Raw genomic sequence first — 10,696 nt, forward strand, 5'->3', positions numbered from 1 at the left:
GCAAAGTCTTTATATTAAATTTCTATTAAATTGCCTTTAAGTAAAAATGCATCCCATTATTTCACACTTACATTCAGTATGGACAAAAGTTTCCCATATTTTCAATTTTAATAATTACTTTAATGTTTCCTCAAGCATATGGCTGAACCCCAATTGATGTATCAACAAGTCCCCCTTTTGCTGGAAAGAATGGATTGAGAGGGGTGTTGCTACACTTGGTGACCTTTATGAAAACAGAGCTTTTCTTTGTACTTTTTTTGGTGGTACACACAACCCCCTAAAGCTGCAGACAGTCTTTGTATGGTGCTCACAGCCTTTGGAAAGTGGCATGAAGCATCAGTGAATTATTCCTCATGATTCAGAGTCTTGGTGATGGAGCCTTAACAAGCTCTTAAGAGGTTATGCGAAGGAGATTTGAACTTGGTATTGGATGATGGGGAGTGGGAAAGAATTAAAAAAAAATGTACTATGTCTAGAGATGCGAGGGTATGCCTTATTTAGTTTTAAGATTATGCATCTTTTCTATTGGACTCCCTCTAGATTGTTTAGGCTTGGTTTAAAAGACACACCTACCTGCTGGCGATGCCAGCTGGAGGATGGAGACATCTGTGGTTCTGCACTAAAATTCAAGAATTCTGGTTAAGAGTCCAGAATCTGTGAGGTTTTAGATACTCAAATTTCATTCTGCCCCAGACTATACATATATTGGGTGATGGGGCGGTTATTAAAGTAGGTGACAAATATACAAAAAGCTGGGTCCAAACTAGTGTAATGATTGGCAGACAAATAATTCTTAGAGGATGGAAATCAATTGGCACACCCACATTTCAAGAATGGTTCACCGAATTGGGCAGGGTGTCGGCATTCAAAAAGATGTCATACAAACAGCTTGGCAGATTAGATGCATATGGTAAGAAATGGGACAAATACATGACCTTTCTGGAAGGCTCTAGGTGAGGGCCATGTGGTGAGAAACCTTTTTTTTATGTGTTTATATGTGTAAATTAAGGCTTGGACCACAGGAATGTTTGTTGGGGATTGGGGATTGGGAGGGGGATAGGGAATTAATGGGGGTTAAGGGGGATAATGGTTGATTCTGTGCATGTATATTTTGCTTTGTTCTGTGGTATGTTTAGAGAAATGTAATACTTAGGGGCCATTCAGACGGAATGCGTTCATGCACTAAAGAAAGCTAGACGCACCAAATAGAATAGAACAGTTGTCTCAAGACGTGTTTTTAAAGGAAAGTTCTTTTTTAACTTGACATAGCATCTAAAACAAAGCTGCGCTCCTGCGCGAGACACTGAAAAATAGACGTGGTGCAGTGGGCAAAGACTCTAGCTCACATTTAGAAAAATAATTAAAAAACAGCGCAGATGGATGCAAAAACAAGTATGGTGTGAACAGTGAGCAGCTTTAGGGTTAGTGGTTTTGAACAAACCCTAACCAGTGTTTGAGAAATACGCAAGCATTGTAATAACAAATCGTTATTTTTTTCTCATAACATTAATGAGAATGAGATTTTATTTTGCATTGCAGTAAGGAGAATGGGGTGGTTATATGCTTAATTGTCCAAAGTCAGAATGATCCTAAAATAGGCTTTATTTTCTTAAGCAAATTAACTTGATTTATTTCTTTTGATTTTGGGGTGAAATATGACCTGGATGTTCTTGATGTGTTTTGTGAGATTCACCCGAAAGGGAAAGAGGTGGGAGAGAAGAAAGATAAATTGAACTTGAGGAAGCGAGCCAGAATGTCGGTAGGATCACAGATGGTCGTTTAGCCTCCCAGAGAGACCCAGCGTTTCAGAAATCATTTAACTGCAGGCAGCTTTTCCTCTTCTGCTCTGACCCTCATGGCATGTGATTGTGTCGCTCATACTGCGCCCGTGTACTCACCCACCAATCACCTCCATGGCTCCGTCAAGACTGATTAACAACCTCTGTTGTCCAGGTACATGTGGTGTACAGCTCCCTCATAGTTCAGTGCTATTACAAGCTGCTCTGCGCTGTGTTAGAAAGTATAGCGTACCCAGCGTGCTATTTGGAACAGCTCTTTACTATGCCAAGCTGCTCAGCCAGTTCATGCCAGTGTAGATTCACTGACTCGCTCTGTGATTCATGTTCATACCATTACTGTCATTTCCTGTCTCTGCAATGCTACATTGCCTCTCTTCTCAGCCTGCACTGTCCTCCCTTCACCAGAGGCTTACGTAAGACCAGTGCTTACAATGCATCCTAACTAGGCACAACAAGTTTCCAGTGACAAGTAATTTCCCTGTCCATACTGAAAGCTATAAATCACAGCCAATCAGAACATATTTCATGTTAAAAGTACAGCGATGTGGAGTGGTACTTTGGATTGAGATTTCACTGTAGACGGGGCTACCTTATGCGACTGGTTTCTGATAGATGTCAGAAAATGTCATGTCACTCATTGCTTGTTTTTTGACACTAGACATGACAAAAATTAAGATTATAGTAGAGTTGAAAATAGTACATGTTCCTAGTATTATTGTGTACGTTTCTTCAGTGCACGACATATTAGTGTAAAAAAATACATATAATTCTTAGCTTACATTTTGCTCTCATCAAAATGTAATAACATGCTCCAACTCTGAAACAACTTTTCTTTGTAACCAAGCATTCTTCTTGTTCATTCCCTCCCCTCCAACATTTTGGAACACAATCCAAATCCCGCTGGATAAAATCAAGCCCCGTCCATCAATTTATTTATTTTTACCTCGTTGTATGTCCTGTCATTCAGAAATACATCACATTGTAGAAGTAAAATGGGCTACAAATATTCTTGATTTTAAGGTTTTATTGGTTGCTGCTTTATCACGATGTACCTGGTTGCCATATGGCATAAATCAGAATCACATAAAGAACCACAGTAGGTCTTTAGTCAAAAATACACAGAAAATACAAAATATACAACTATGTGGAGCAGGACTCTTGACCAATGATATTTAATTGGGCAGGTTGATCACACTATGAATTCAGTGTCTGCAGGTCGAAATTTCAGCAGGTCTGTGCTCACTGAAATCTGAACCACTGCCCCCGGTGGCTGAAGCTGGAAGTGTTGTTGAGGTGAAATGTCCACAGGGTGGTGCCAAAAGCAAGCTGTATTTTTAGTTGTAAATTATGTAATACAGTCAACAGGAATGCATACTTCATTAGCCCCATCTCCTAACCCAAACCCCAACCCTAAACCTACCAGTCAGTGGAGTGTAAATGTAATTTCAGAGCAAAAATGCAACCTCCAAAACACACTCATCATTATTTATGTGACCACTATTATTTCCTGGTTTCCACAGTACCAGAACCCATGTCTCTGATGTTGCTTGCACAACATTCTATCAGGAGCGCCACAGGAAAACACAATTTAATTGATGAAAATATGTCTGAAGGGCACTTGTCAGTAATTCGGAAGAATGGGGTTATTTTCACGATACATGAAAATTCATAAGTAGCATGTTGTTTTACCATGTGATCAGGGCAATTCAGGGCAACACAACAGACATAGAAGAATTTTGTGTTGCAGCTGGTTAGGACATGATGTAAATCCTAATCATGTAAACGACCATATCAAGACAAGAAACCAAAAAATATATTTCTTTAGACAGCTGAAATTATAACAATTTCAAAAGCAGCAAGAAAAATCTTTGACTATATTATAGTTGACAGCGAAACTTTCATCTCAAAAAGTTGGATGATTAATACTTTGAAATGTTAAATTTGATTGTCATGGTCCATCTACTGCAGGACCTTTAACCCTACATACTCACAGAGACATAGAGTACCAGTGGAATGATTTTTCCCTGCACCTAAAGGACACTGTGAAGATGCAGGAAGCTTGTTAGATACCAGCAATCTGACATAAAGTGCACTGTAGGTCATCAGGAGCTGCTGAGCCATGGCCTGAAAAAAACATGTACACAATTTTGAATTAACTTGAAGTGTTATGCTTTCAATCACATAGGACATTGACAAATTTGCATAAACATTAATTTTCACCTGATATGAGAGAGTGGCATTGGGCATTAGACTAAAGTTTTTTGTAAGTTTAGAGTCTTCTCTTTGAATGATTGATTCACTTCGCTCTCTTTCCCCCACCAACAGGGGTTGCTCTTCCTCAGGAGCCTCCTCATCCACTAATCCATCCTCAGGATCCAGGGTCGTGACCTCAGTCACTAGAACTAGATGCGACATTCTTTTCTTGATTCTGTTCTGTGAGGTAAAATGAGGACTTTGTGACGGTATATCGTTTCCTTCTACATTCTGAGCTACTTAAATTAGAGTAGGACTAAACTAGACCTAGAAATAGTTTTGCATTCAGCACTTTTACTTAAAGGGATAGTTCACCACCATGCCATTCCAAACCAGTATGACTTTCTTCTGTGGAGCTCAAAAGAAATTTTTTTTTGCATAATGTACAGCATGCTTTCCATAGTGGGGACTTGGGCTGTTGAGATCCAAAAATTACAAAAAAAACACCATAAAAGTATCAGAAAAGAAGGCCATGTGACTTGTACACTGTATTCCAAATCTTCTGAAGCCATACAATAGTTTTGTGTGAGAAAAAAAAAAGAAATTTAAGTTAAAATTATTTTAATTTGTTTCACCGCAGCTCTCTAGTCTCATTTGCGTTCTTGTCCAATTTAAGTATGGCACCATAGTTGAATGAGATTTTTGGAGCTCAACAGCTCCAGTCCCCATTACGGAAAAGAGCATTCTGGACATTCTGCAATATATTTTCTTTTGTGTTCCATGGAAGAAAGAAAGTCATATGGGTTTGGAATGAAATTGAGGGTGAGTGAATGATGACAGAATTTTCATTTTTGGGTGAACTATCTCTTTAAATCATGACAGTAAATTGTTAAAGTATGACATAGATGCTTTAAGTGTGCAGACATTTATCCTGCAACATTTCTACAATAATTTCATTATTTGGTGTACCACTGTATATCTGGAATATAAAACATTTGTCGATATTGATTATTTTCAAACTCTGGTAACATGTGGAGCCAGGAAACATCAAAATAGCAACAAATCAATGAGCAAAGACAAGCCAACCTGTACTTGATCTCTGACAACACTCCTGTCCTCCAGAGCTTCAGTCAGAGATCTAAGACATGAGGACAAGTCCCAGTACACACAGAAGAGCTGGACACAGAAAAAAAGATAGAAAGACTGATAAAGTAATATAGTTTGTTCAGTAGTGCTAGCACTGTCAACATGAACATGATCAGTTCCATCAGATAAATGACAGTAAAAAATGAAATAGATAAGGATGCAAGCACAAATGTGCAACCAAGGCAGTTATTCAGTTATCTGATCAAAAAGCATAACTTGCAGTCTTTTTAATTCTCATATAATAATGAATGGTCACATGGGAGCCAGGAAGTAATCACGTTCAAATAAACAATGGAGAGGTTTCATTTTCACTCTAGAATAACATTTTTACTCCACTGATGGTTAAATTTAGGGTTGGAGTTTGGTTTGGGGGTAGAGTTAATAAAATATGCATTCCGTAACTCGCTTTTGGCACCACCCTGTGAACATTTCATACGATAGCGGGTCTACACTTCTAGCTTTGGCCACTGGGGGCAGTAGTTTGAATTTCAGAGAGCTCGGAATGATTTCAGCTGAAGAACTTTCAACATACTGTTGTCAGATTCATAATGTGATCAGTTTGGTCCTCCAGAGTTAATAAATAATATTTACGATGTGATTCAAGTGATTTTGGTCATAATTTAAATGGACATGTTGTGCAGTTTCATATTTCTTTCTCTCTTTTTCACTTCCTGACAAATTTTGAAGTGCTAGTGTGAAAAAATGATGATCGATGCATTATTTGTTCAATTGATCTGTATTTTATAAACCACTGGAATCGTATGGATTACTTTTATGCTGCCTTTATGTGCTTTTTGGAGTTTCAGAGTTCTGGCCTCCATTTACTTGCATTGTATGAGATATTCTTCTAAAAATGTTTGTTCGTGTTCTGCAGAAGAAAGAAAGTCATACACATCTGGGATGGCATGAGGGTGAGTAAATGATGAGAGATTTTTCATCTTTAAAGAAAATACCTTGTTTTAGTAATTACACCCTACATGGTGGCTTTCATGTGCGCTCATCTTAAATACAATCATTCCGACATGACGAAGGCAGCATTTGCATAGATATGCGAGTACATCTAATGTATTTTATTGTAAAAGTGAAAGGGAAAATTACTTGCAGTTTTCCTTTGCCTTTATGCACCCAGTCAGCCACTCCCAACAGTAGCCTGTGTCTGACCATCCGCTCATTTACCCCCACCAACCGCACGTCTGTGTTCATGTTTATCTAAAAAACATCAACGCAAACATACATCAGTCTTAGCTACAGTTTTCTGTTGTGCGTCCTGCAGCATACCCACATTAAATGAGAATACAATTTATTTAAAACACTGTAAAGGTCCGGATATGACAAGATTTGAAATTAAAGGTTATAATAGAGCATGTCATGTGACAGCCCACCTCTTTGTTGTTGTAGTGAAAGATGAGGATGATGATGGTGGTGAGGATTATGGACACCAGACTGACACACAGACAAAGCACCCAGAAGTTTGTTGTGCTGCCTTCAAGGTACATGTGAAGGCTCGAGTACACAGCAAACCACAGCACCAGATACAAAACCTGCAACAGACCCAAAACAAGCAAAAACACTCCTGTATTTCCTTTCAGTCTGTTAAATGTGGAAACTCCTGCCTGGTTATTTCATCTGTGTGCAAACTGAACTTGCAGTTGTGCAAAGCAATGAAAGGTGATCTAGAATGTAAATGTCATGCTGATGAGTCCAAAACATACTTTTAAGTTTTAAGTTTTCTTCTACTGTTAATTAAAAAGAAAAGAAAATGTTTTTGTGAATTTGTGAACTTTTAGCAGGGTTTTCTTACAGGTGCCATGATGAAATTAAAAAAGGATGAGTTGAAAAGCAGGTATCTTCTGACAGACGGGTAGTCCAGTGCTGTATGAAGTGGACCCTCAAAATCCTCTACAGGAATCTGGAACAGTTAAAGAATCAACATTAAATCACTCAAAGGAATAATTTACCTTATTATGAAAAAACTGTCATCATGTTGTTCCAAACCCATATTGTTTTCTTTTTTCTGTGGAACACAAAAGGCAATGTTTTGCAGATTGTTAATGCTGCTCTTTTCTATACATTGAAATGTTATAGTAACCTGGGTTGTCAAGCTTCAAGAAAGATGAAAAACCCTGTAAAAGTATCATAAAAGTAGTCCATATGACTTCAATACTATATTCCAAGTCTTCTGAAGCCATACGATCGCTTTGTGTAAGGAACAGACTGAAATTCAGTCATTATTCACTGAAAATCTTCTCCTTCACCATTAGCTCTCAAATTTCATTTTCAAAGATTCAAACTTGCTTGGGGGGGCGCTGTGCCGCCCCGTCGCCCATGCCTAAATCCACTAAATCCACATTTCAGAGCTATGGCGGAGGGGAATAATTTAAGTGAATATCGATTTTGGTCTGTTCCTCACACAAAGCTATCATATGGCTTCAGAAGACTTGGAATTTAGCATACAAATAATAAAGACTACTTTTATTGTTTTAGTTTGTGTATGTGTTTTATTTTTTTAGTTTGACAGCCCTCATCCACATTCACTTCCATTGTATGAAAAAGAGCTGCCTGAACATTCTTCAAAACCTCTCCTTTTTTGTTCTTCAGAGGTAAATGATGACAATTTTCATATTTGGGGTAACCTATACTTTTAAATGCTTAACATGTACTGTTAAGTGAAAATAGAGCATAGATCCATGTAGAAATGATTGTTTAGGATGTTAGAAATTCACGTGCCTGGAAGCCATTTGTCTCTAGAAGAGTCTTGCCATGTGAAAAGTCAAACATGGGAGCCAACCAAGAGGATGTGGGCATCGCTACCACAACCTGACCTGACAGGAAGAGATCAGGTGAGTTTTATGAGGCTGTTTGCTAATGAAACACACTTAAGTTGAAATCCAATTTTAAAACTCCAGTTGTTTTGTTGTCAGGGAGAATTTGTGCTAGATCTAATTAGCTGTTCAAACCTACTAAGAATTAAAAGTGAAAGTAATTAATTTAGAGGAAGCAGAGCTCTGGATACGCTGGATCATACATTTCTAATTGCATTAGAGCATTACAAGAAATTCAGGATTATTGTGTCCTTCCCAAACCTTTAAACCAGCAATAAACCAGGGCAGTAAAATCACACCTCTCTCAATAACAGTCACACTGTGTGTTTGATGATTTGTTTTAGATGGTGTGTTTATATATAATGAAATAGAGGACAGGCAGAGTTATAGTGCAATGTACCATTCCTCCATGTGGACGCTGTGCCTCCTGCAGTGGCTGAATGTCCTGTGGGGGATTCAACATCACCTCTTTCTTCTTCAATACACTGCCACTCCCTCCCCTCCATGGTGACAGCCACTGTCAGAACCTGCTAAAAAACAGAGATACCCAAATACTAGGATATATACAGTATATACACACATACAGTACATATTGTATATACATATATAAGTATTACAATTTAGCCCGTAACTCTTCCCGCACTGCTTGTGCTCCAGACATTAATGATGCATTAAATAGTGTGGCTTGTGGAATATATAAGTGATAATATATGCACAGACAATAAAACAAGCACACAATTTCTTTTTTTTTTTTTTTTAAATCCAATAGACTTACATTGAAGGAGGGACCCAAGCCATTGGGTTGACTTGGACCATTAAGCAACCACCCAGAACACCCTATAGCAACTCCCTAGCAACCACTCAGAACACCCTAGCAACACTCTGGCATCATAGAAGCAAGTTTTAAATAGCAAACACCACTCACGTTTTTTCATAAAAAAAAAAGCAATCTAGTTTGATGTTGACTATTGAATTTTGTTTTCAATCATTTCAGAATGATAAATAGCCTGTGTGAGGTCATTCAAAGCAGTCAGAAGGGACATTGCAAAAAAAAAAAAAAAAAGGAAAGAAAGAAAGCAATTGGCAGACAGTATGTTTGCATACCTTTAACTAGGGGCCAGCTTGTTGGGGTTCAAAGACTCGATACTTTTAGAACAGCGTACTGCCTGTTTGAGAACAGGAAACAGCAACCTTTCAGACAACTTCTCTTTTCACAGATTCAAACGCAAGAAACACGAGGAAGACATTAGTTTCCCAACAAATAAGATAATGGCCAGGATTTCTCAACCAGTTCCACAAAGTTCTGCATGTACTTTTTATTATGGTTACTCCCTTGTCATTATATTGTCTGTGTTTCATATACACATTATACATGAATACAATATACATAAACCTTTGCATACATTATGGCTTCTGAGAGCTGTTAATGTTTTACCACTGAAGATTTACTGCAATTTCTACAAACGTGTGTGATAACACTGACAACCTGGAAGCAGAAAAAAAGGAAAGACAGAGTGAGAAAAAATATTGAATGGCTTAATCTGAAAATTACACCGTCCATCGCTTTCTCACTCACCCTTGTTAGTTTGCTAATCCAGCAAACACATTTTATTGCTGTAGTGTTACACCAGAATAATATGCATGTGATGACAGGTCCATCTCTCCATGACTTTCACTCGGTCTCTTCACAGTCATGTCTGCTGTTGCAAAACCTTCGTTGTTGTTTTTTTTTTTTTTTTCTCATTAGGCCCCTCCCACTGTTTTCAGATATATTTAGCACTTTATATCAAATTGTTTGTCATTCTCCTTATTTTTTGTCTTAACACCTCTCTCTCTCTCTCTCTCTCTCTCTCTCTCTCTCTCTCTCTCTCTTTCATTCTCTGTGCAGTGTCTTTTTTATATGATTGTTAAACCCTGCCCCTCTCGCTCTTCCTCGATCTCTCTATTTTCTGTACTTTTTCACTCTTGGCTTGTGACTCGGCTCAGCCTGGCCACATGACTACAGGAATGTACACACAAATTCACAGCCCTATGGCGAAAAGTCCTTGTGCTTTTATTTGAGCACAACTAGGAGATAGAAAGAGAGAGGGGGTGCAGTATTAATACCCATTTGTGGCTGTGTTAACCTGTATTTGCTGTTATATTTCAGGAAATCTACCAGCATGTGAAAACAGGTCGTTACAACTATGTGGTGGTCATTGAATTAAACAATAGCCTTAAAAAATTGTTGAAAATCCTTTTTTCTTTTCTTTTCTTTTTTTTTTTTTTACACACAAAAGCATGGCATTTTAATGCATAACTATAAAGCACAGTGCATACCAAACTAATGAAATAAATGTAAATTCCTAAAAAAATAAAAATAAAATAAAAAAGTAATATAATGACGTTCATAGCACTAATGATATCAGCATTTATTTATTTATTTTATTTTTTGAAAAATGCATCTCTGGGGCAAAATTAGCTCCGCAAGGCAGACTGAGTTACATACAGTAAAATATTACTTATACAGTAATGATTTAATTGACTGGATATTGTATATACAGGAAAATAGAGTTTACATAGTGTAAATAAAATGATGGATTGTGCATTTGCAATCATTAGGTTCTTTTTCCAGTCAAAACTGAGTCTGAAATATATAGAAATATACTTACATTTATTAGATATATGATGTATAATGCACAACAAACTAGGCACACAGACACGGTATAGAGCAACAACCAATAATTGATATCCTTG

At 37.6% G+C, this 10,696-nt stretch overlaps 1 protein-coding gene across 19 annotated transcripts; it reads right to left on the reverse strand.

Moving 5' to 3' along the window:
* Positions 1-2,805: 2,805 nt before the first annotated feature.
* On the reverse strand, positions 2,806-9,839 carry LOC127421296 (transmembrane protein 268-like). 19 transcript variants are annotated; one of them, XM_051664224.1, is made up of 11 exons: positions 9,537-9,839; positions 9,396-9,446; positions 9,065-9,126; positions 8,361-8,487; positions 7,866-7,955; positions 6,940-7,047; positions 6,521-6,679; positions 6,237-6,347; positions 5,079-5,168; positions 4,020-4,232; positions 2,806-3,923 (listed from the first exon to the last, which is right to left on the reverse strand). In XM_051664224.1, the coding sequence occupies exons 4-11, from the start codon at positions 8,421-8,423 to the stop codon at positions 3,759-3,761; spliced, it is 999 nt and encodes a 332-aa protein (XP_051520184.1). In that variant the 5' UTR covers positions 8,424-8,487; positions 9,065-9,126; positions 9,396-9,446; positions 9,537-9,839; the 3' UTR covers positions 2,806-3,758. The 19 variants fall into 19 exon arrangements, with proteins under 19 accessions (XP_051520184.1, XP_051520182.1, XP_051520180.1 ...); XM_051664222.1 differs by having other exon boundaries at positions 8,361-8,490; XM_051664220.1 differs by having other exon boundaries at positions 9,364-9,446.
* Between the last annotated feature and the right edge of the window lie 857 nt (positions 9,840-10,696).

This window comes from Myxocyprinus asiaticus, chromosome 30, assembly GCF_019703515.2.
Source record: "Myxocyprinus asiaticus isolate MX2 ecotype Aquarium Trade chromosome 30, UBuf_Myxa_2, whole genome shotgun sequence".
Lineage (NCBI taxonomy): Eukaryota > Metazoa > Chordata > Actinopteri > Cypriniformes > Catostomidae > Myxocyprinus > Myxocyprinus asiaticus.

What these genes read in the sequence shown, in the direction of transcription:
- LOC127421296 (XM_051664218.1), bottom strand. Translation starts at nt 8,466, where the DNA reads ATGGAGGGGAGGGAGTGGCAGTGTATTGAAGAAGAAAGAGGTGATGTT. An exon ending in TTAATTTCATCATGGCACCT is followed by an intron (nt 6,680 to 6,939) that starts GTAAGAAAACCC and finishes GGTCTGTTGCAG; the next exon opens with GTTTTGTATCTGGTGCTGTG. An exon ending in TTGTCAGAGATCAAGTACAG is followed by an intron (nt 4,233 to 5,078) that starts GTTGGCTTGTCT and finishes TTTACCTCACAG; the next exon opens with AACAGAATCAAGAAAAGAAT.